Source organism: Mchenga conophoros, linkage group LG7 (assembly GCF_057382185.1).
Source record: "Mchenga conophoros isolate Kocher_MC1m ecotype Shallow Benthic linkage group LG7, M_conophoros_male_GT1.1, whole genome shotgun sequence".
Lineage (NCBI taxonomy): Eukaryota > Metazoa > Chordata > Actinopteri > Cichliformes > Cichlidae > Mchenga > Mchenga conophoros.
The window spans coordinates 12528230-12555127 of NC_140532.1; the positions used below are offsets into that span (position 1 = coordinate 12528230).

General features: G+C 41.0%; 1 protein-coding gene and 1 non-coding gene across 5 annotated transcripts in view; both read right to left on the reverse strand.

Moving 5' to 3' along the window:
* frmd5a (FERM domain containing 5a) overlaps positions 1–25374 on the reverse strand; it is a 70390-nt gene extending 45016 nt beyond the window's left edge. For 3 of the 4 annotated variants that reach the window (XM_085282129.1, XM_085282130.1, XM_085282128.1), the window contains exon 1: positions 24975–25373. In XM_085282129.1, coding sequence (XP_085138255.1) covers positions 24975–25076 — 102 coding nt within the window. In that variant the 5' untranslated portion in view covers positions 25077–25373. Of the gene's footprint in view, positions 1–24974 lie in introns of all 4 variants that reach the window. The other variant, XM_085282131.1, reaches the window with a different exon arrangement.
* Positions 25375–25926: 552 nt separating this feature from the next.
* Positions 25927–25998, reverse strand: trnah-gug (transfer RNA histidin (anticodon GUG)). Its single transcript has one exon. It is a non-coding gene; the product is annotated as a tRNA-His (tRNA).
* Between the last annotated feature and the right edge of the window lie 900 nt (positions 25999–26898).

Genomic DNA, 26898 nt, shown 5'->3' on the forward strand with positions numbered 1-26898 from the left:
CTTTTAAACAGACTAAAACACATGGTGGGCCTCTCTGGTGCTGTACACAACTGGTTCACTTCCTATCTCTCTGACAGATCTTTTATGGTGAGTATGGATACATGCTCCTCTAAGATCCATAAAATGACATGTGGTGTGCCTCAAGGGTCGGTTCTAGGCCCTGTACTTTTTAATTTGTATATGTTGCCTCTCGGCAGTGTCATCAGGAGGCATGGAGTGAACTTCCACAGTTACGCTGATGACACGCAGCTGTACATCTCCGTGTCTCCTGATGACACCAGACCAATGGATGCCCTTTTTAACTGTATCTTGGATATAAGATCCTGGATGGCAGAAAACTTTTTACAGCTTAACCAGGACAAAACTGAAGTTTTAATTGTCGGTCCTGAGGCTCAGAGAGAGAAACTCTTGTCTAAATTAGAGGCATTTTCACTATGTCCTTTGCTACAAGTGAAAAACCTGGATGTTATTTTTGACTCTGAGCTTGGTTTTATCCCACATGTTAAACATGTAACCAAAATTGGATTTTATCATCTAAAAAATATAGCCAGAGTCCGCCCTATTCTCTCTCGGGCCAACACGGAGATGCTGATGCATGCTTTTATTACCAGTCGCATTGATTACTGTAATGCCCTGCTCTCTGGTCTTCCTAAGAAGAATATTTCAACTTTACAACTCTTGCAAAACTCGGCAGCTCGTGTGCTGACGAAGACCAGAGGGCGGGCCCACATTACACCGGTTTTAGAATCGCTGCACTGGCTCCCCGTGTGTTTCAGGATCGATTTTAAAGTTCTTTTATTGGTTTTTAAATGTCTTAATGGTCTTGGGCCTTCTTATCTCTCAGATCTGCTTTTACCATACGAACCCTCGCGGACCCCGAGGTCCTCTGGTACTGGCCTTTTGATTGTCCCTAAAGTCAGGACACATACTCACGGAGAGGCAGCTTTTCAGTGGTATGGTCCTCATCTGTGGAACAGCCTGCCGGAGGAGCTCAGGGCCGCAGAGAACGTACATGTTTTTAAGAACAGGCTCAAGACCCACCTTTTTAATTTAGCTTTTACTTAGCGTTTATTTATTTTTTATGCTTATTTATTCTATCCTGTTATTCTATTATTAACTTAGGATTTACCTAATATTTTTTGATTTTATTCTTATTCATTTTTTAATCTTCTTACTCTATTTATATTTATATTGTATCCTGTTCTTATTTATTTTATCATTTTACCCTGTATATATCGTATTGCGTCATATCTCCAGTGTTTCCTTGGAGGGCGCTCTCTGCACCGGGGCTGTTATTGACCGTGGCTGCTGGGTCTCTGGGGTCCTCTCAGCCTGGTTGGGGGGCTCCTTGGCCTCCCTCCTGCTGTGTGCCCAGCCCGGAGGCTGCAGTCTGTGACCGGCTCCCGGTGCAGACGGCTCTCTGTTATAATGTTTCCTCACTTGGCTCATGCGAGCCCAGCCCAATTTTTACTCTTTAAGTGTGCGCGTGTGTGTATGTGTGTGTGGGTGGGGGTGGGGGGATATATGTGTATTGAGAGTGTGGGGAGTGAGTTGGAGGGTGGGGTGGGCTGCTTTTAACTATGTAAAGCACTTTGTGCTACATTTTTTCTGTATGAAAAGTGCTTTATAAATAAAGATTGATTGATTGATTGATTGATTGATTGATTGATTGATTGATTGATTGATTAAATAAGGATTAGTTTTGAGGTTTTTTAGATTTGTTTTTAGATCACTGGTCTATGAAACTTTGCATAAGTATTAAGGCATTTTGAAAGCATATACTCTCAGAGAACAGTACATATCTAACAGCGATTTATGGAAGGAGAAACATGAAGCACAAATAACTCTGCTGCCTTCCTTCAATCTTTTCTGAGCACGAAAATCATTAAACATCAATGAAAAGCTGAATTAATGCATTCTACTGGGTATAATGAGACTCTTCCCCACAGTGGAAAAAATGTGATGTCAGTAAGACCAAAAATAGAGAGACTCTTGTATTCCCCTTTTGTATATCCAACTCCTACAAAGATAGTATGAGTAAAACAGCAGATTTCACAGATTGCTGGGTTGGTTGGTTTTTGTTTTGCAATTTTGTTGTCATGCTAACCTGTCTCATGAAAAGTTACCTGGTCCAAAGAAATGATAAAAGATAATGTCATGTACAATTTTCAGTCTGAGACATTAATTTTTTGCAAATTGACAAGGAGAAAGTTTTTCTTATTGATCAATCCATAGAACATACGTTTTATCCAGCTATTCTTTTTTTTTTTAACAAAGGCTCGAAACCAATGATATTTAAACATCATCATAACACTATAACTTTTCCTTTGCCTTGCTAATGAAAATGATACTTTTTCATCATGAACCTGCAAACAAAAAGTTTCCTGGCAGCTTTTTTGTTGTGTTTTCGGGGCTCAAAGCCTTTTTTTTTTGTTGTTGCAGGTCAAAGCTTTTTGAAAAGCTTGATCGTGACTGAATGAGGTTAGTGGATTGATGCTGCAGGTAGAAAGATGCAGGAGTCTGCTGACTGACACAGTGGAGAGATGACATTGCCCTGGAGGGCTGGTTGGAGTGCAGGTGCATGCTGGTCCTGCCTGCCCACTTTGGATCTTGTCAGTTAAACAAAAAAGCACTCTGGCCCTGGAGCATCCTAAACCATTAAAAGGACCGTGGGTTTAAGAGAGTCACTCAAATATTAGTAAAGTTCCTTCAGCTTCTATTCCACTTTCTCACAAAGAGATTCCATATCACCAAAAAACTTCAGGATTTAGATGTCAGTATCCACTGCTAGAAAATGATATGCGGCTCAGTAAATTCTATATTAAATGCATTTAAAAACTGTAAAAAGAACTTTTACAAAAAGTACTCAATTTACAACAGCTACACGGTATTTCCTTTCTCCAATTATCCTACTATAGTTTTTGTGATTTATGGTTTTCTTTAAAGGTCAAAAACCATGAGTCTCCACACCGCCACAGACAGTTGAGGTGATGGTTCATCGCTGCTTCAGTGCCCTTTTCAAGACAGACAGGTCCAAGAAGAAAAAATAAATAAATGAATCAAAAAAGCAGAACCGGTCTGGCCGCTTGTGCAAAACAAAGGCTGGGCCACTTCACAGTGAGCAGCGAAGAGGAACAGATTGCTTCTGCTCTGCATGATCACAGTAGGGACCGTCCTGAAAAGGGTCTTTGTTTGCTCCGGGGAAGCTAGAATGGCGCGGCTCATCTGCACAGGATGGCATGTGGTCCGGTGTAACTGGAACCAAGGCGGCATGGGAGGCTGCGCTCTTTGCTGTAGGTTTTCCCCCCTCTGTCTTTCCAGCATCTACTCAGTCATGCAACTCTAGGTGCAATGATGTAATGCTGTAGGCAGCGTGCAGCCTCCCCACTGGCTCTCATAAAATAGAAGAAAAAAATATTCAAAAAAGCCTTAGAGACAGATGTGTTTCCTACACTTTCCACTTGATAAAAATGCTGCAAACATAATACGAGTTCCCTTCCACAAGTTAAATGAGAGCAATTTGTCTTCTCATCTTCAGTGTGAACCTGCGATGCATTTGTTGTGTTCTTACATGCATAAACATTTCCCTCAAATCCCACAGGAAGACGGTTAGAAAACTAATTAGCAAGTGCCATCAACAGAAAATTGCAACGTGAGCCAGAGAAGCTAAAAATTCCATCTGTCCACAAAATTACTGGGCAGGAATCTCAGCTATATATCTTCCAAAAGGCTAAATATGAATGTATACCACATACTATAACTGGAAAAACCCCTATATGATGTGGTGACCGAGGCGGACAGCGATCATTTCAGAATAAAGCAACAAGAAGCAGGCAGGAAAGGGCACACGCTTTCTCCCACTCTGCTGCTGCTACTCTTCTGCTCTAGATGGATGAGCTATTCTAAAATGAAAACCTCATCAACAATAAGATGAAGATCTCCTTAGTCAGCAAAGTAAAACTACAACTGGAAATGTGCAGGTAGATGTGTCAGCATACCTAAATTTATGACTCTAGCATGATCCAGGCTACATAACAAGCAAATGACAAAGACTAGCAATGGGAGAAAAAGGTTTACTGCATTAAAAAAGATACATGAATGAAAAACAAAGAATATGTACAGGAAAATTGAAACACTTTGGCACATTCAATCCTGTGATGTTTTTTTTAACTAAAGGAATATAAGACAGAATTTTTTAAAAGGGAATATATTGAAATTATTTTAGTTCAGCTGAAACAACAGAGCCACTTAAGCGGTTTTAATCATACCAAACAAGGCTCTTGCCTCTTTTTTTAAGGTTTTCCTAATTAATAAATACTTGTAATCCAACTATAATTCCTTTTCTGGAATAAATGTGGGTGTATGCGATTATTCTTTACCAAGGGTTTTAAATTAAATGTCAAGAAGAAGAGAGAAACGCTGATGTATCGTTCATGAAACACATTTCTGTGCAACAGGAGTCAAAGAAAGAAACAAAACACAAACATGTATGATTACACCGGAGTCGGGGAATGCCAGAGGGACACAGGTCATGCATGTGTAGGTTTGGTTCAGTGGATATTCAGTTAGACGAGCAATCCAAAACATACACGCACACACACACCCAAACATCAGGCAGCCATCATTGTATGGCTGGTTGAATGATGGTGATAAATTAGGGTAACATTTCATGAGGAAAAAATCTGTCCTTCATAAAAAGACATAAGCAGTAGCTATTCCTCAGAGGAAAGAGAAGGTCGTAATTATTTCTAAGTCTGGCCCTTTTGATTCTTTGTACCGTCCCTGAACAAGGAACCAAACCCCAACCAATCTCAGGCTGGTAAATGTAACCCAAGCAATAGGTGACTGGTTAATATCCAGTGATGACATGGATTATGTCCTGTGATCGAGGCAATGTCATAACACAGTGCATGGAGGGTAACAAACTCCCTAAAGAGATACATAACCTTGAATGAGATTCACTTGAAAAAAGCCTTTTATAACAAAATAGTTCCCTAAACCGTACTTTAGGCACCCAGAGAGAACTGGATCTTTTGCAAACCGCCCATGAGTCCAAAACGCTGATCTCATTACTACCATGTAATCAGCCCTTTTAATGATTCGGGCCCCCTTTCAGCCTTCCCTACACATTACGTCATCAATCTGCTCCACTGGGATTCAGTCCTACTCTCCTAGCGCTGAGCCCACTGGAGCATTGGGGCTGGATTAGCAGAATGTGCTAATGCTGCACCCTTCAGGCTCTAATTACTGTACCAGAACAAGCAGATATTCATCTGGCTGATGCATTGTTCGCTTTGCCGCCCTGCCAACTGCTGTCACTCTCCAGTCTTTACTGGTATGCCGATTTTGGACATAAAGGAATGAAAGAGCACAGCTAAACTGAAATTTTGGCTCACAAACCGGGTAATGTGGTGGGAAAATAGCAGGGAAAAGCTAAGCCTTATCTTGACTGTCATAACGCGAAGATCTGTCATGATAAAGAGAGGAGGCAAGTGAGGAAATGCAACAGGAAGTGTGACATATTTGTGTGCAGAGATAGTTTTGGGCAAACACTACACAGCACACCTGGGAAGCAATGACGAAATGAGCAGTTGCCATGGTGATCAAGTTGCACAGCCTCGAAGAACTCGAAGGACGAGAAAATGTAATTCTTTTCCCCTTGGCTGCCACTCCAGAAACACCAAAGATGGAAAAAATAATATTAATAATACAGCAATTACAATACAGCACTGCTCAGTTTCAACTGAACTGTCTGTGCAAATACAAAAGATCAAGGAATCAGGTAAAGATGTGTTTAAGGATATCGCGAATGAGCCTGAAACATTAAATGGACCACATTTTACACCAGAAGAATTATTATTCACATTCGTCATGCGACAGAAAGTAGGGCCACATCTTCACAGCTCGTTGGACTGAAATCTAAAAGCAGCGTGTTTTTCTATAATCCTCTCAGGCTAGCAGTTACATAAAACATCTTGATTGAGAGAAATAACCCACTACTGGATATGAGAACAGGGTCACAGAGAAATAAACCTGAAGAGTGGGCCGTGATCTAAACATAAGGGACCATGCGCAGAAGTGCAGATGGAGGCAGAAACAGCTAGAAAACCTGCATTAAAACCTGCACAGCTGCAACTTTAAAGCAGAAATTTACTGAGTGCATGTGATTTAATATTGGATGTGGCCTTATCATCTATCACATATATGGAAGACAGCCGAATAATAGAAACTAGCTTCTAATATCGCTCACATGTGATTCTTTGTGTATTGTATTCCTGGAGCCTGGCTGTGACTCTATTCTCTACGAGAAGTGAGACATCCATCTGGCTTTCTTTGGTGATGACATCCTGAAGGATTTCTGACTGTGCTTAAATAATATTATCTTGTTGGCATGGCAGTTTGCTGTGCCCCCACTCCCTTTCGCTTACTGCCTCCCCACGGTGACTCATCAGGCCATAACCTTGAAAAACGACCTTCAGCGCCCACACTCGGCATAGAAACACTGACAAGATTTACAAAGCACTTTAGCATTGGCCTTCATTTTCCTCCATCTGTCATCTTCCCAATTATGTAGGTCTCCGAGCATTTATATACTAATGATTCACTGGTTGGTGCAATACAGCATATTACTGCCAGATTCAATACAGTATTAGCTGCAAGATCATGGTGTACCGAGCCGGTTAAAGAGCCTGCACAGTCTTCTTGACTGGCTTGTTAACCTTCAACACAGGCCTGTAATAGTTCTTAATAGTCATGTTTAAAATTAAAAAGGATTACCATTGCCCAATCGATTCCACTAATATCTGTCACCACAGTGCAATATGCCAACCACTGTCCTGAGAGACAAATGCAATGTGCAGTATGTTTTACTGCCAAGCATCCGTGGGCCAAAAAAGCCTCAGAGGAAATTATAACCAGCATTGTAGGTAGTAAGGAGTCTTGCAGGGAGTCCTATTTTTGAATTGTAAATGATATGTTGTGAGATAATTAGCAGGCCAGGTTCTTAGAGAAAAGGAGCAGACTATTTAAAAGTGGAAAAAAAAATGTACAGGTGTAAACTGTTGAAACAATACAGAATTCATAAAGAACTCATGGTCTAAGATGAAGCAGTGCTTCTGTTTAAATGTGTGAGCACGTCACTGCAAATCACTGAATCATTCATTTGAGTCAGTATTCTCAATAGTAAGACTAATTATTATATTTTCCCATCACCAAGTAATCTGATTCTCTCACACAGGTCTCTATATGTCAGTGTGAAGTCCAGAAAGCTTGATCCACCTTTATTTATTACAAGACTTAGTGCTGATCACATTAAAAATGTAATGTTATTCTTCTATATGAGTCATGTGGCCCAGCAGGCAACTGAGCCAAGCTGGAGAAGGATATCTAATGCAAATGCATTAAAGAAACTGAAGACACCCTTTCAGCAATGATTTTATGGTTGCTAAACAGTTTTAACCAGAATGGATAGACTACCAAGTTTCCATCTAATGTTTTTATACACACGCGGTGTAAATAAAATGATTAAAGTGTAACACTTTGAGTCACAACGTGAGAGAATTAACAAAGACTTAATTTCTTATTCCGGCGAGGCAGAACCTGCATCTATCAGAGGAGACGTCCTTCCCACAGTCATCGAACTTGCTCAGAGGCAAACTCAAGTTTATCTGTACAATAATGTAATTACCCTGATATGACATTAGTGAAGTTGTGATTTTGTGCCATCTGCATAGAATTGAAGTCGTGCGCTGAATTACGACTTCACACAAATTGAGAAATCGGGAATTTGATTTGCTTAGCAACACATGCACCAGTAAACAGAGATTCTAATATATATCTAAAGATCACCTGCTCATATTTCACCCATCTTCTTTTTATGATACCCTTGATAATGATCCTATAGCATTAGCATTATTAGCATATTAACTTTGTGAAAAATTGTACATGCTTGGCATGCTGGATGATTCAAATGATTAGAAAAACAACAAATGGGCTTTGGCTACCACTGCCACAGAAAAGGCCCTGCTCAGCCTTTATGAAAATATATTGAATCATGCAGCTTTCTTAACAGCATGATCTTCATATTGGCTTGGCTATTACAGGGCAGAGGAGCACTGTAGTTACACAGTCAGTCAGAGCTGAAGAGCGTGTGCACTTGGTCTCATTAGAAGATCCTGCCAGAAGCAGCCAGAGGAAAATCAGCTGGATGCTACAGGGCAACTCCACTGAGTGGCATAACAGCCAATAAAAAGCCTGCCTCCAGTTTCTAAAATGCACGGTGGCAATAGACAAATACTGAGGTAAAAACTGACCCACAAAAACTAAAAACAGGAAAGAAGCAAGCGGCACAAAGAATATGAGCAAGCAACACCGAACATAAAGAAATACTTATTTGTGTAGATAGTGAGCATTTTCCATGACAATGAAAACACTTGCATTAAACCAAGGTGATGTTTGCACTGAATGAAATGGGCAGTGAAATATTGACTGCAGAGTCTGGCCAACATTCACAGAGTCAACAGGGCCTGACAGCTGGGTGGTAATTACTGCACCATTCACAGAAGGACAACGTCTTGGCAAAGACTCAAACACTACCACTGAGTTCACACCACACTAAAAGGTTACAAGTCAGTTCAATGTTACAGATAGGCAATATGCTGATTTCTGCTCAATTAGCAGTAATCAGCCTTAGTTATGACAAAGTGACACTAATTTAGTTTTATTAATGCAGCCAACACTCTTTCCTACTAAAATGCAGTGATATCTTAATATGCAACATCCTCAGCATTCAGTGCCCAATACATAATTCATATCCTTCATCTATTATTCAGCCACTCGCAACTTTATGGCACAGTCTACTAAGGCAATTACGTAATTAATGCAAAATAACAAGAAAGAAACCACATCGTCTATTACATGCAGTCCCTGGTGGCTGAAATTGTAACTTTTAAACACATTCTACTGTTTTTTAATAATAAAATCTCAAAAAGAGCAAGGACAGAAACTTTTTTATAAAGTTTCACCGATAATACAGATTAGTGATTGAGGGATGGAAACTGTATCATGGAATAAATATCAATAACCAGTATATTAATGAAGAAAAATGTACTTTGAGCATAATCAAAGCTTCATTGTACAGCTGTCTTTCCTACAGGCTACCTCACTCCTTAGCCTTAATTGTGACTACACAACAAACATTACCAAGCCAGAAACAACAGGAAAGGGGTCGTAATAGGATGTCCTGAAGGAGACTTCTACCTAGGGGCTTTCTATAAAGCACTCCTACCACAGTTAGTTACCCTCATTAATTATAGAGGCCAGTTAAAGCCTAGCATAGTATAGAGAAGCCTTTCAGGAAAGCCCAAAGGAGGTGGCAGTCAGCTGGCTCAATGACCACTGCTCTAAACTCAGCAATTCATTCAGGAGGGAAATCTGACTCCCTCCTGTTCAAGAAGAGAAAGAGAGAAGGTGCAAGCAATGAAATAAATAAACCTCAGTACTACTAGTCAGGTGATGCCATAATGCCTGTAAAACAGCTGTGTGATGATAATAAAACAAGATGCATCAGAAGCAGTCTTCTTTACAGAAATACCACTTCATTGCAGTGTTACAAAAGATCTAACTACTGAGTGTGTGTACAACAATTGACTTAACTCTGGTGTCCAAAAGCTCTGACACACACAAGGGCTTTGACTCCTGTTTTCAGCGGCTCTCCGTCTGTTTACAGTACCTACAGAAAAGCGTTAGCTTTGCCAGTTTAAAATAACTTGTATCTATTGTTGTAAATGTCTGAACGACCAAACTCCACTGTAACTCAAGTAAAGTAAACATAAAAGCGCAGCAATTAAACTAAGCAACAAAAGACTCGCGATTAGCAGCAGGTTGAGTGTAGTAAATATTTTTAGCTTGTTTCCAACACCGCCTGGACATTTTCCATTTTGCTGGATTTGTAACTCCACTTGGCGTTTCTTATTTGCAACTTGTTTCTTTAGATCACAATCGTGCTGTTCATATTATGTCACAATCATCCCTGCAGCATGTGCACCCGCTTTGTGTCATTCATCAGAGAAAGAGGCCATAGGCTACGTGTTATGTAACCTGGTAAACATTTTCTTAGATACCTTTATCTTGAAAGAGAATCAAACACCAGCATAGTATGAACAATTCAATCAATCCAAGATATATGAGTGAATTTTCCCAGAGCGCTTGTGCTCAGGGCACCGACAGGTTGGATATTGATAGTTGCAGATGTTTTTCATGATCCATGGCCTTTGCATTGTGCTTGAGGCACCATGTGGGCTGGGGGGTGCCGAGGCCATCTCTTCTGTTGAGTTTACTCTTCAAACCTGCACAGGAATGACTGCTGCTAAAAATAGCTAAGCTCACCACAAACCAGACTGTAGCATCATCAGTCCACAGGATATCTATTGATCACCATATTGATTAAAAAGATTCACACCTAATTGCTTTCCAATGGACTGTTATGATGAGAAATAGGCAAGAGGGAAGCCTCTGGAATAGGAGAAACCATTAAAGACCCTTTAAAGACAAACAAAGCTGCATATTTATTCAAAGTATAGCAACGTGTAAGGTTTTTTAAGCTGTTAGTATCGGAAGCACTACACGTTTTTTTCTCCTCACAATACTGTAGCACAATCTCATCCCTTTATAGGAGGGGAGATGCACAGTCTGTGTAGCTGTGCAAACAGTTCTTTATTTCCCTCAATGGCACATGTCTCCCACCCTTGGGGTAGTGGGGGATTTCTGCAAACCCCACATATTGAGAGGATAGCACCACTGTTTAAATAGTGCCCTCCAGACTGCTATTATGCTACCATATGGCACACCTCTGTCTGTCTTCTAAGTCAGAACAAAGAGAGAGCTGCCACTAAAAGCTAAAACCATTTCCTCATCTTTTGTGCACAAACTCTTGAAGAGGCACCAATGTACCCCCCCCCCCCCCCAAAAAAAAGCATAATCTTTGCATATTCAGACTGCTTTGAGCTTGTAGTAAGGCAACAGCAACTTAAATAATCAGCAAATAAAACCAAAGTATGCAGAAGAGCATGTCTGATAGAACAGGATGAGGAACCTTGGAGCAGATAGGGTATAGTAGTAGAAAACCACACTGGGTGACACAGCCAAAAACAGGAAACTGTGCTTGGTCTGATGAGCCTCAATTTCTGCTGTGAAATTTGGATGGTAGGGTCAGAATTTGGATAAAACAACATAAAAGCATGAATCCATCCTGCTTTGTAGCAGCAGTTCAGTGTGGTGATGGTGGCATAACTCTGTAGGAATATATTCTTGGGACACTTTGGGCCCCTAAGTACCAACTGAACATTGTTAAAACACCACAGCCTCCCTGTGTTTCCAGAACCTTGTCAATTCTGTGTCATTAAGAATAAAGGCAGTTCTGGAGGCAACTTGGTACTATTAAGGTGCACCTAATGAAGTGGCCATGTGTATGTTTCATACCAGTATTAACATTTAACAACTTCTGTAAGTAATTATTATTCAGTGATTGTAGCTTTTTCACGATTGTTCACATTATTCTATTTTATGACGCATGCGTCTTTTCCATTTGTTTCATCTACCCTTTCTTTATTTTTTAATTAATTCACATTTATTATTATTTCATTGTCCTCAGTTTTATTTGATGTACTCGTATTCTGGCCCATTACAAATTCAAACTTACTTCTTTGATGTTTTTTCATTAATTTATTCAATTAAAATGTTTATTATTGCAGGTTATTTATTTTCTTCTATTACTTCTTAGGCTTTATTATCAGACTGATTCATTAACAGAGTGAGGCACGTCATAGTTCATAGCTGGTCTGGACTGAACACATGAACAGCTTCAGTACTGTTTATGTCTCACATCTCAGTTTTATAGTCAGTTCCCAAACAATTTTCTCTGTAAGAACTCCAGATGTCAGGTACAATTATTTCATACCCACTCCTCCAGTGACACATTACACTGACTGTATACAAGCTATCAGAGTTCTCAAGATTTTGTTAGAAAGCAAAGAACAACAACAACAATAAAACAAGGCCCATATCTAGTTTTACCAGGAAATCGCAGAAAACACGAGTTCGGTCAGTAATAATGGAACAAACATCCCCAGAGAAACGCACACACTGAAGATTATATGCACAAGAGCTAAACATGAAACGTGAGACATGAAACCCTTATCACTAGGAGCCTACCACTTGTCCTGAAAACCCATTTTCCTCACGACGGCAGTGCAAGCGTTTAGCACTAACATGTGTCAGCTCTGAGGATGGTTTCTCGTTACATACTTACATACATTACAGAGCACGCCGTGACATTTTCTGAACCTAACAAAAAGGTGCTTTTAACTGACTCTACCATAGTGAGCGACAGACAAAGACAGACAAATGGCATATACTGATCCTGGCTTGTTGTCTATTATAGCAAGACACACAACTAATGAACCAGAAATAATGAGAACGTCTTTTTCCTTAACTGATTTCTACCAGCTGTTAGCAGAGGGAAAAAGAAAACAGTGAAATTCACTGTGACGGGCATCAGTTGTTGCTGCAGTCTCAGAGCTCGTTCCAGCTTTGTCAGCTAATCAAACTCAATATATGACTCGGAAATGCACTGCACTGGAGTAATGTAGAGACATAATGGGACAAAGTTGATGTCAATTATTTGTCTTTGTGATGCTCTCGGTGATAGAAAATCTATTACCAAGTAATACCAAGTAGTTCCTGACATACACTGGATTTTTAAGACCGATACCGATATTTGGTGATTTAGAAATCAGAAATTTTTTCTGTCAGACACAGGAAACAGAAACCGAGTCTTAAGAATGTTTCCAGGTTGAATCAACGCTGTAAAAAAATAAAAGCAGTTCAGAGGGCAAAATAGGATCGAACTATTAGGGAAAAAAAAAAAAATTCTTGCAACTAGACAGAGCAGCCTTTTAATGGCAAACACTGCAGTACTGTTGCTGCTTTTAATAAAAACACATTTGCTGAATTGAACCAGGACCTGCACTGGACAGCTGTCTTTGTGTGTTGGGGTTGTTGTGTATTTTCATTGGCCAGCCTCTTTGTCCCCCTGTGTGTGTGTTCATCTATGTCCTCTCCAGAGACGCTCATCTTTTCTGACTGCTGCGCTGACACACACACAAAGGAAAAAAAGAGACCGATTGCATGCATGAATAGCTGTCCATGTAATCTGCAGTCCCTGACACACGTGGAACAACAGGAGCCACCCAGGCTTTTATTTGATCCTAAGATGGACTAAAATATTGACAGATCAGCGATTTGTCGTGTAAATATGATGTACAAATGCTAACACAAACAATGCAAACAATCCAGAAAAATACTGACGCTCATAAAGCAACTCATCGAACTACCCACTGGAAAAGAAAATTCTTTCTCTCGAGGAAAATTATCCAGAGTGGGTGGAAAATAAGACAAAGATGAATTAAACACTGAAAGCGTAAATTTTCAACTCTAAACGCCAAAAACAACCGCTCCGCCTCATCTCAGCATCTTCCTGTACCGCTGGACACAGCTGGCTCAAAGCTCTCCTACTCTATCTTTGTTATTTTCATCAACTGTGTGTCATCGCACATCTGACAGAAAGCGTATATTGTCACAGATAAAAGACACTAAAGGAGAGGATATCAGAATAAACAGACCCTGCACTCCCTAAGTGCAGCTCAAGTAGCCCTCATTACAGGCACCCAGCCACGTCTGCAGGATGATGACAGGATCGTGTATTTCTCGGAGAGCTACACACTGTTGGGCTGGAGTACAGATGGTTTTTCCTTAATGATCACTTTCATTATGACGCACAAGACCAGCCGCCTTCTTCCTGGTAAACGAAACAAAACTGTAAAACACACTCTGCCGAACACTGCTAATGTGACTAGGGACAAAGTGCTGCAATTCTTTCACCATTTCATATCGATAAATTAATGTCAATAGTATTGTTTTGTTCATTCAGACTGATGGCAGCATGTTGGTAATTTATCTGCAGAAATGATTACATGAGAAAGCAATTATTTGCAAACATTGGCTGTGTCACAAGCTTCTGATTCTGTTGGATTAAGAAATGAATTTTACTCTGTTTCACTTTTGGTTCCCGTCATACTGGCCTGCAGAGTGGTTGGCGATTCCCAGGCAAGCGCAAGTTGAGAGGGAAAAATGTGTATTTGCCAATCAGTCAGCAAGTGGTTCCTGGAGGTTGCTGGAAGCTGCTACGTGATATGCAATTACTTTGGTCAATAGCAGATTGCCTCAGTCATCCACAGTTCAATAAGAGAATTCACACCCAGAAACAGTCATCACAATATGTTGATTTTAATATAGTAAGGCTTTTTTCCTTTCTTTCAATGAGAGCACTCTCTGTTTTTAGTTTGCATCAGGCTTTTTCAGGTTTTATTACCACTCAGAAAGTATCTGAGTGTGTTTGCAGACAAGTCGGCGTGATCCATGCTATCTATACTCAGCTGCAGCAATCTGCTGGCCACCAAAGCAATAACAAGGATGTTTTTGGTGCAGAACCATTTTTGCAACCCCTCTCCATAACAATAAGTGACAATGAGCAACCACTCACCAAACCAGATAAAAAAAAAATACAAATTTGTCCCTAATGACTCATTTCTACATCTGTGTGACTGGTGTAAAAGATGTAAAACTAACAATTAATAAGAAGAACCTTGGGAAAATGTGTCCTGATGTTATAAATCAAGTGAGAAGTATTTTTTAAATAGACTTCAACACTTTAGTGTTTTTGCAGCCAGAGCGGTCGTCCTCTGCTTTCATTAGACAGAATACACATGTAAGGCATTCCACATTTGCTTCACTTGTAGGCCTATCCATCTTTTTTCTTTTCAACAATCTCTGGTATGGACAGATAAATACTTAGATCATGAATCCCAGGTTACCCATTCAGTTATTCCAGTCTGGCAATAGTTACTCTGCAGGATCAGAAAAATGTTTAATCTTTTCCAGCTGCAGTGGGTAGTAGCTGGGTTGTGCATTCAGAGGCACCTGACACAGTATGCTCCTTGTTAATCACACAGACTCTTGGCAAATGCTGTGCATCGAATCTCAGGATGCCAGTAATGTCTCAGATTTCAGAAGCTCTCACAAAATATTGCTTGAAACATTTGTACTTATGATTTCTTTATACAAAACTCACTATCTGAAAAACTGCGTGAACAGAACCATTTACAAAATGCGCACTGATGCCACACATTTGCGGTGTATGAATACTGTCTGAAAATGCGTTACGAGACCGTAAGATAAACATTCCAGCTCTTGAATACATTACATGTGACAAAGCAAAGTCATCCCTCCTTTTAAATTAATACGTGTTAAGTAATACTTCAGTTTTCTGGAGCTATATTCCAGGGATCAGGATCCTTGAAATGAGCTTTCTGAATCACAAAACATTTACATTAACTTGGAAAAATAGGAAGTCATCCTTGGCCTTCCTACTGAAAACAAAAAAAAACAGTAAACGGCATTACAGTGCTGTGCAGAAGTCTTGACCCACTCTTTGCTTCATTACATTTTGCTTCCAAGGAGCCAGACTTTCTTGTAATTTTTTATAGTGGCCTTGAGCAACGCTTCTCCAAGCTTTCTGATGGTCTTTCATAGTTTTTCTTTGGACAGCAGCAAAGAACCAATTTGAAATTGTACCTTTAGGCTTTTAGGCTGTAAAAAAAAACAACAACAAAAAAAAACAATTTGTTCCTGTTTTTTTAGCAGAATATATGAAAGATGTCAAAGATAACACAGTCTGACAGGCATAAAACATTTTTTTCACAGAAAAGGTGATTCCCAAAAAGCTTTTAGCTGAAAACTTGACATATATCTGTCCTAAATGTGAATCTGAGCAAGTGACAGGCCTTAAAAGAACTACAGCAAATGAAAAGTTTCTGAAAGTCTGTCATTAAGAAACAGGACAAAAATTAAGCAAAGGCCTGACACAGGACCTGAGAGATGTACCTGACGCTTCAACTGAGTCATCTAGTATTCACTAAAGTTTAATCAGAAATCGTTACTTATTTCCTCGAACAATATCAAGAAGTGAGTGGTGGCCCAAGATTTTTCCCCAGTACTGTAAATGATACCACTTCTAGTCCGATAATCATATCATGTTTTTTTGTTGATGTTTTCTTGTCTACTTGAATGACAGCACACGTGCAACCACAGAGCTGGACAGAAAAATAAACTAGTCCTTGCTATGCCCTTCAGAACAACAACAGCAAATCATCCATTTCTTTAATGGCAAAGAACAGTCGACACATTACAGAGACGAGGCCTCACAGAGCACAGCGAGAATGTAAATCTGCTGAAGAGACAAATAAGACAACTAAAACACAATGATGGAGGCAAGGTGAGATGAAGAACGGAGGGAAGGAACGGCAATCATTAGCTCATAAAAATCCTGCAGTGAGACGGTGTGAAGCTGAACCACAATCCCGATGACACAGAGAGAAAGAGGTGACCTGTGGAGCAGATGAGGTCAGGATGAAAAAAGAGACATGGGGAAAAATGTGGAAGATGAAAAAAATGACAAATATGCTCCTTTGTAACACATCAATCTTGAGTACGATGAATACTGAACTAAGAGCTGAAGAGTAAACTAATCACTACCATATTGTCCATCAGTTCTGCTCCGGCTGTATTTTTACTGTTTCGTTGGCTCGTCGGCCAACAGAAAACTGTCACGGCTGTCAGATCACATCTGATTTAAGCTCAGCACCTGACCTATATGCTGATGACACCCGCTCTGGTATAAATCTCCATCACAAAGCAACTTTTGTGCTGGAGAAGAGATCACTCACGAGCAGAATAACGGTTGTCCTGACAAAGACCAACTATATTATGTTCTGTTTTAATGTGCAGACAATATGTCAATAATATTAAATGCAAAGAATTTACTGCAGATACTAAACATTTTTACTTGCTGTTGTGCAACCCAAGTCAAAAAGCAACATTGTGCTAATTTCACTTGCATTGTAGTAGTCCGAGTCCTGTCCCTGCGCTTCCTCATTAGTCTGCAGAGGCACAGGGCCTTGAAGTACAGAGTGAGACAAAGGCTGATTCTCTCATACAGCAGAGAGCCCTGAGGCCCAAAGACAAACAGGAGCAGGGCAATGGAGAGAAAGCATGAAGGAAGCATGGCAGAGAGGACAACAAATAAAGCCTGAGTATGGGAAGCAGCATTCTGCAACGTGCTTAACTGAACTTTCAGAAGCAATCCGAGTAAGGTCCAGTTCCAATTATAGAGATATTCTGAATTTCAATTTAAAATTTTCAAACTTGTTCTGTACTAAGTGAAAGCCCTGCAAAATTAATAAAATCTTATATTGTATACCCTTTGCAGCTATTTGCAAAGTTGTGGTTGCGCATGTAGTGGCCCCAGAACAAAAACAAGAAGGCAGTTACACAACACAACTCTCACCCCCGCCCCCCCAAAAATCCCTCTCATTACAAAAGGTAACCCAATATCCAAATATTAAGGTTGCTGTCCTCCTCCAGTAAATCCCAAGCTTGCCCGCTACAACATTGCAATTAAAATTCTGTTTGATTATATATTGCACTTGCACATTTTTTTAAGGTCACTGCTTGAAGGCGGAACTTATCTGATTAGTTCCAAGGCTTGTGGTGGTGGTGGTGCATCATTCCTGTTGAGTCATGACTGCAGGTTACAAACATCCTTCCCTATCTGTAATTGATCAAAGCTTTGTTTCTCCCCTTGTAAATATTCCAAGGCTCTCGAATTCAGTCTCTACCAAGAGTTTCTTGCACCAAACTATTTCATTAATGAGGCCAGTGAAGTATGTAAATCAAAGTAACAAGCTGTGCAATCTGTTTGCATTAATATAGCTGTAGGCCATCTCCCTTTAAAGTGAACCTAATCCTGAGAGAGGAATGGGATCATTAGCTGCTCTACTCGCATCCACTTCTCTCATTAGCAGACCAGTCACCACGAGGATATATTGCTGTAGTAGTGTGTTTTAATATTCATGCTTTCAGGTGGAGCACAACCTCGAGCCCCCTCTGTTTCTCTTTGTCACACAAGGCATCCCAGACAACACAAAGGCAGCACTGCTCCTGACACACTGACAGACTGCCTCCCTGCTCTCCATTCAGACCCCCACCCCACACACACACACACACACACACACACACACACACACACACACACACACACAAAGAGACACTGGAGAATATAAGAAAGCCATTCGGTTAGACCGACCCAAACAGGCTATGCTATACACCCACATTTAGCGGCCTGTTGACAATTATAAGAAAGCATAAACTGCTCGTGTGTGAGCTCATACTTCAACGAGTGTGTAGCAAAAGCTTCTGGCATCTTGTCTTCTGCTACGCTCTTTCATGTATCCCAGCAAGCCAATGCAGGTCAGGCTAAGTTTAAAATCCAGGTACTGTAACGCTCTGTTGGGGCACCTGAGCCGAGTGTGAAACAGCAATGAAAGACAAAGACCTCATCCAGAGGGTACCAACGGAGCAATGGCCCTTTGCAGTCTTTACACAACGCACCAGCTCTTTCATTATCAGCAAAAACTGACTGATAAAGTGTGACTGAAAAGAAGCTGCTTCCACGTATCAAATCCTCAGCAAGGGGACTGTAGAATGCCACTATAGACAGACAGACAGTATAGCGAGGTAATCTGTTCAGCCAATCATGACACTGGCGTGCACCGATGGTGGTAAACAGAAATGACAGATTACGTCTCATGAAACATTTAGACCTAGCAGAGATTTTAATGATTTATATGAAGTATTGCAACAGCATCAGCCTCTATGAGATCGGAGCACACAGACATATGCATATCTTTCATCTCTAATACACAGGTTCTATGTGTATTAAGCCTGGGCTGGACACTTCTGAGGGTCCTCACAATGTAAAGTCAGTCAAGAGACCGAACTGCAGACATCACAGATCACTGAGTTTTCACACCATCCATCCATTTATTTCTGCTTATCCAGCTCAGGGTCGCTCTGGGGCTGGAGCCCATCCCAGCTGTCACAGGGCGAGAAGCGGGGTACACACTGAAAAGGTCGCCAGTCTGTCAAAGGGCAAGCACACAGAAACAAATAACCGTTCACACTCACATTCACACCCAAGGCCAGTTTGGAATCACCAGTTAACCTAAAAAGCAGGTTTGGGGGATGTGGGAAGAAGCCTTAGTACTCGGAGGGAAACCACACAGGCACAGGAAGAACACAAAAACTCCACACGGTGTTTTCATGCTGGATAACGTAAACTATAATAGCTATGAATAGTTTTATGCCATATCGTATAATCTTTGATAAATTTTTGCATGATATAAAAATGTCATATTGTGATGTCATATCAATAGCAATGCCATGAATCTATGTTCTGTGCAACAGGACAAGCCCAGGCATGTCTGAGAGCAAGAGCAACATCTCATCTTCCAACTACAATTTAGGAGGTTTGGTATGTCAACAACTTCCAACAAAGCACAAAAAATATGCAAGAAACATTTTATATAGTGCCATTTATATTTTATATAGCATATTTTTGCAATTTTATTTTTGCAATTTTATGTAGCTCCAGACATGTTACAAAGTTTAGTTACTTTAGCTATTGTCAAACTGAAGTGCTAACCAGTTATTTTACACTTTTACGTGAAATACCGAGAGAGAACACTCACTAGACCAGCGGTCTTCAACCCCCGGGCCTTGGACTGGTACCGGTCCGTGAGTCGTTTGGTACCGGGCCACGAGAGTTGAGGCTCAGGTGTGAAATGTATGGTTTTTGGGGTTTTTAATCATTTTTCAGCGTTATTTTGTTATCGTTTTTATCGTTAACTCTGTTTTCCTGGGTCTTTTCACGTGTGTTATGAATAAATATTCTTTTTTTCGGTACCGATACTAGTTTTATTTTGTTGTATTTATCCGCGACACCTTAAAGGCCGGTCCTTGAAAATATTGTCGGGCATAAACCGGTCCGTGGCGCAAAAAAGGTTGGGGACCGCTGCCCTAGACACACCCTTGTGCTTCTACATTTTTCATGCTGGGTCACTGCATATAAAGCTGTGCCACTATTATTGCATAGTGCTGCTGGCACTGTTTCAGTAGACTCACACTTCAAATTAGGAAGTGTGTCATTAGTGACAAAAGCTCATTGGAAAAGAAGGATGGGACATTCCCTCTATTTACTTACACTTGTAAATGAAGCTGGATGGAAGCATTAATAATCCACTGTTTAGTATCTTTTTCTATCAGAAAGCCACATTTTCCACCCCTTGCTGCAAATAAACATTTGTTTTCGAGCTAGCCACATTCCCCAATGAAGATTTTTACTTGAGATGAACTTATCCTGACTATTATTTTTTTTAATCTGAAACACTTTCAAATTAATATAAGAAACCACATGCTAACGGACATTTGTTTATGCACAGCTCTCTTTACATCCCACCATTTCAAAAGAATATATCCATTAAATATATGGTATCAAACACCTGTTCAAACCGGTATAAACAATATATCAGTATGTTTATTTACATTTTATAACTCTGTTCATTATTATTAAATTAAAAGTTGGATTGTATTATTCTAGCTCAGACTTTTTTCCTGCAGCAGAATTCTTGACTTGTCCCACTAAAACACAACAGTGACCAATTCATCAATTAATTTTATTACTGACAAAGATGTTTAAACAAGAAAAAAGGTGCATAAAATCAGCTACTGCATTTGAACACGGGCCAAAAATATTAGCAATAAGGAGATCAATAAAACCATTTCATTCCTTTTAGACTTCATAAAATATCTAAACACCAGATGGGAATAACAAGAGTAAATATGCATCAGTGGAGCAGTCCCATGATAGTCCTGTTGTAGACAAACATGACAACAGTCAAATCACTACTAGGGTCCTCTGGGAGTACTCAGGGAATAAATTACCTTCCTGTAACTGCTAACGGCTACATCTTTGTCTGTGGCCTTTTGGAAGAGAAATCCTGACCACTGAGTGATCTCACATTTTGTTAGAGTAACTGTGGAGTCCCCGTAGCAACAGCTGAGCTGCTGGCACTGTGTTTCAAAGTGAAGCACCCTCAATAAGGCTACCATCCCCCTGCAGCCTCCTCACCAAGAGGTCAGCAAATCTCAGGAAAACTTCCAGAGGATTGATTGTATTCACTTTGTATTCATTTTGGTTAAAGAATATAAAACTTCAGCAAACTCTTTATTTTCTTAGCATATTTTTTTCTCGTAAGTGATAGAATTGAGACTGGACTGTGAGCGACTGGCTGTGTTTTCAAATAGCAAAACAGCTGTTAGAAAAAAAAAAGGATAAGCATAGGTTTCTAAGAAGATAAGCTATAATTTACTTTATCAGTGGAGGAGTTGTGCAGTTGCTCCACTGTGGCAAAAAAGCAATCACATTTTTCTGCACTCCTTGAACTTTAAATAGAATTCAACTAAAAAGATGGTGGAGATGGTGGGGGGACCTAGCCAACAGTGTGTGTCTGACTGTCAACCCACAGCCTCCACCACAGATAGATCTGCAGATCCAGAAGTGGCCAACAAGACTGCAAAGAGAGAATGTAAATAATGGACTTCTGCAAAACTGTAACTACAAATAAAATTGAATTCATAGTCACGTTGGTAGCACAGTGGTTAGCACTGTGCACGTACAGCATGGAGGACCTGAGTTTGAATGTACTGGATGGCTACGGCACCCTAAGATACTTTGACTTCCTCCGACTGTCTAAAATCAGTCATGTTTGAAAATTCTAAATTGGATCCAATGGCTATTTGTCTCTCTCCTGTCTGTGGACAGGACAGCAGTCTCGACCTTTCATACTATAACAACTTAATGGATATATGCTTGTGTTTTTTTGTTCTTTAACAGCCAAAATAAACGAGATAGCTCCCTGTGACACTAAACTAAAGATGGATCGATTCAGCCCCCCCGGATTGTAGTGAAGTAATGTTGGCCCACTATTTTTTACAACATTGCTTCAGTTCATTGAGGTTTGTGGGCATTTCTTTATGCACAGCTCTCTTAACGTCCCACCATTTCAGGAAATTTCAATGGTGTTTTGAGATGGACTGTCACTGAGCTGTAGATTTAGAGCTTGAGATCACTGTCATGACAAAATTATGGCCAAGCTTTGGCTTTTGGACAGATGACCTCACGCTCTAGAATACTTTGGTATACTGATGAGTTCATTGTTGACTCAATGACAGCAAGGTGCCCAGGTCCTGTGGCTGCAAAACAAGTCCAAATCATCACCCCTCCACCACCATGCTTGTCAGTTGATATGCTGTGTTTGGTTTTTGCCAAACATGGTGCTTTGTATTATGGCCAAACATGTCCACTTTGCTCTTGTCTGCCCAAAGGACATTGTTCCAGAGGTCTTGTGGTTCTTTTAGATGCAAACCTAATCTGTGATACCACATTCTGCTTCTACATTTTGGATAAAATTTGTTAAATATATAATGACACAGTTTAATATTCCTTGAGGGGTTGTTGACTGGAGGTTGGTTTTATCCACTTCTCAAACTGTTAGGACCAGATGATTTTTTTCATCATGTCCTCATCATAAAACCATAGAACTGAAAGAGGGTGTAAGGTCCTTTTCACATGGTGTATTTTACAGTGATGTCCTTTAAAGGTGACATAATATTACCGGGACCTAAATCTGTTTTCCCAGTGACAAGTGTTATATCCCCACATACACACACACACACACACACACAGAGGTTCATGGTGTGAAAGCAATATCAGCTACACGACTGTAAGCTGATAATAATGCTGGAGTTTTGCTTCAGTAGAAGGTAAAAAAAAAATGACAGTATATTCTCTTTTCACAGTGGGCACACCCACTGTCCTTGAAAAATAATACAGCTTTTTTTTTTTTAAATGTGATTCATCTTTTATTCTCAGGAAATGACAAAAATGAGAGACAGCTAATTCTCAGGCTGACTCTGTGTGGCAACATTGCATTGCAACATTAAAATCACAGAGCAGAAAAAGCCTGAGGGCAAAGAGGATTTCAGGCACTTCCATCAACCTGCATGGAGACAAGAACTCATCTTACAGGGCGGTCTAATGAGATGTGCTCACTTTCCCTTCCCAAACATAGTGGAAAGATCCATAATTCATTAAAGCAAAACTTATGTTCGTGCATTACAGCTGCCACCGCTTTAAAAAGACGGACACATTTCCTGCCCTTCTTCTGAAAGCCCTTGGTGCCCTGCTTTGCTCTGGTGCATGCGTACTTTGTGCTTTTAATTTCTGCTGAAGGTGGTTTTATTATGCAGACACCATGGGGGTGGTTACACTCCACTGAATTAATGTCACCTGATTGAATGCCAGGGAATGGAAGAAGGGTAAAAATATGAATATGGAGCCTTTGAAAAGTTTGAAAGTGCATTGAAAAAAAAATCAGGTAAAAGAGAGGCTCAACGAGTATATGACCTGAGCTAGTTTGCATCCCCTGTTTTTGTTTTCCTGGTGGGCCATGAAACCGATGTGGCTAGTCAGGTGGATTTTACTCCTCCCTCCCTGGGCCAGGTTAGGCAGAAAGATAACCAGGATGCCAGACAATCACAGCAGAGCTACAGCATTCTCCTCTTGCACTCCACTCTTCTCTTTTCCACCCTGGTGACGTCAGCCCCCTAGACCACACGACTCTGCTGCAAACAGCACACCTGCTGGCTTCACAGTCCATCTGGCCCCGCTCCATGTCTTGCTCAGCTCTCCGAGCAGAAATGCAGATCTGTTTACAACCTGGGCACACAGTCACGATCCTATAGTAGCTGCGGTTTGCATTTCACGCTTGCTCGCTGGGGGAAAGAGGAGTGGTGGCTCTGTAGCCCGCTGGTGACAGCAGACACTAAAGTGACAACAATCACGCGTCTTATTAGGGTTTCGTTGTTCCCATTACAGGTTAAACAATTCCTCGGTATGCTGCAAGATGGTTTTGCTGTGTGTTTATCTACATGTCGCTGACTAATCAGGAGAATTCTCCCAGGGTTTCCTTACATCACTTCACCACAACTCCACAGCATCCACAAACAGAGCAGCCGCTGTCTTGTAATTGAAGTGACAGGCCCTCTCACCTACTACTAAAATCAGCATGAACATAAAACTGCACCATCATCAAAGCAACGCTGGGAGTAGAGAGAGACCAAAGGGAGGGAAAGACGGTTATTATGATCAGGGCCTGGGCTTGTTTTAAGTTTTTAAAGAAATATGCCTGCGCTGACAATATCAATCGTTTGTTTTGGGTTCTGGAAAATCCCTCTTAAAAGAGGACATGTGCCGTTCGTGAACACCGGGAAGCTGCAGCCATTTAATCATCACATCCAACCCTGCATCAACAGCACATGGCACATCTTTGGTTTTATCAGTGTAGTGGCACATTGTGCAACTGAGGGGGCATGTTTCATGGGATACCCTATGTGCATTGCTGGAAACTGCATGGACAGCGTTACCAACAGCCTCCCTTCTCAAGATTGGAGAGGATATTATTATTATTATTATTATTATTATTATTATTATTATTATTATCATTATTATTATTATACAGAGGGAGGGGAACTGCTTTCATTCATTACTTTAAGAGGATAGTGAGCTTCTGGCAACCACTCAATCCGAGCTTGAGTTATGTCTGTACTACAAGGCTCCCTGACGTCTCTAATCCCACGACCGAATTCTCTGATGGTTGAGGTAATAGTAGGTCATGAAAGGGGGAGAAAAAAGGTTTGCACAAGCCTATTCGGGATGGCAAAATAAATAACTACACGTTTCTATTTTAGGTCTAATTTATCTTGGTTGACACCAGCAGCAGGAGCAGCAGCGGGGCATTCAGGCACTTGCTGCCACCCCCCCTGATAAAACACTTGCTTTTCTGTCTGCCAGGTCAGACACAATCGCAGCGCGCTGTGGACTGAATAAACAGGTGACTAACCTGAATGGTGCACGTATATTCCGTGTCGTCCAGCAGCCTGACCGTGCAGTTGTATTCCCGCTCAAGATTCCTGACGCTGCCACTCATAAATCGGCTCAACATCTTTCTCTCCCAGGTTTCGCCGCTCTGCGTCTACAGGACCAGAACAATAAACTCGAACACCAGCATGCAAGTGAATGTCACATTGACCGCATTTCCCGGTCCCCTGAACGACCAGCAGCCACGGATTCAGCCGCCGAGGCAAGCACCATTGTTGTCCCGTTAAGTTTTCCGTGCTGTGGGCCCGTGCTGAGAGCGAAATCCAAGGATGCCCGCATCCAGATCCAGAGGCTGCTCAGCCCTGCTGCTCTGTGTGTGTGTCTGTGTAGAGCTGAGGATTATCTCTCACCATTCACTGCTGCCACTTGAGCAAGCGGGCGGGTCCAAATGAAAACTGACGTCAAAGAGAGCCAACGGGAGTGTGAAGTTTCAGTATATACTGATTTTCTTTTCTTACGCCTAATTTTCCCATGACCAGCAATTATGCATTAGAAAACTTTTAAAAGGTTAGCTTCTTTTTATGACTCCCTCAGTATGAAGTTAAAATTATTCACCCAAATCATGCTGTGCGAGGAGCAGTGTGAATCCTTTAATGGGTCTTTGGAGGTAGACTTCAGGTTCACGATGAAACGTTGGAGAGAAATCAAGCTGCTCCTGCCTGGCTGACCTAAAACCAGCGGCGTCGGGTGTCACACAACTTCCCAGGTGGTGGATATTAAATGTGTTGGGCTGCCACCTGCAGGCCATTCGTTGTCATTGCGGCAAGCAAATTGAGTGAAAATGTTTCGTCAGCCTAAAACGGAAATGCAAAGCTTGTATTACAACAACAACAAAATCACGTTAAAGTGGCGTAAGAGTGTATTAACAATTTAAATCGATAAAAACAAGCCGTCCGGAGGATGACGTACATCTCTGCCGTGACCCGGATTCGAACCGGGGTTGCTGCGGCCACAACGCAGAGTACTAACCACTATACGATCACGGCGAGCTAACGGGGACTGACTGCACCCCGCTTATTTTTGTCTTTAAGTAGAGTACGTCATCACGATGCTTCGAGGTCGAAAATTGATTTATTTTAACCGTCGCCTAATCCACTAATCCACATTTATGTCCAAGACATGAGTTTTTCATAATCAAACACTTGAAGCTAATTGTTGTTGGATCACAAATCTAAATTGTCTGGTGAAAGTGCCTTGCTCAGAGGTTAGAGGCAATGGCGTGTCCAGCGGGGTGGCTTGGGGGGGCACAGGCCACCCCCCAAACCAGACTGGCCACCCCAGGTGCCACCCCAAAGGCAAAACAATAAAATTCAATCAAATATCAAATGTCCGATTATGTTTTCACGGTGACGCTCAGATATCCGAGTGTAAGTGAATGCAGCATCGCTTCTGCGCTATGCGCATCACGTTAGCAAAGGTAGGAGAGCCAAGCGCGAAAGATGGCACTACAGGAAACAATTTTTCGGTGAAAGAAAATGAGGACAGAATAAATGTCCCGGTAAGTAATATCAAGTTTGTTGAGTTTAGTAAACTTCGGTGAAATTAGAATACCAAGGAAAAAAATAACACTTAAAGAATTATTGCAGCTGTGGAATATTTCAGACAGTATGCTACTGAGGGCAGCTAACATAAGAGTTATGCGTTATAAGATATAATCTAAGTCGTAACATTGCTGTATGGAGCTGCAGATTTGGTTGCAGGTTAACATAGCTGGACTGGCCATCGGGCATACCGGGCATATCCCCAGTGACTTATTTTTTATTTTTTTTGTAATGGCATGAACAATGAGAGGTGGTGGATTGGCCAGATGCAGGTCGATGTGTAGAAATAACTCCGTTGTTTGGTGGTGGCTATGACGGGGCTTCCACAGAGGCAACAGGTGGATG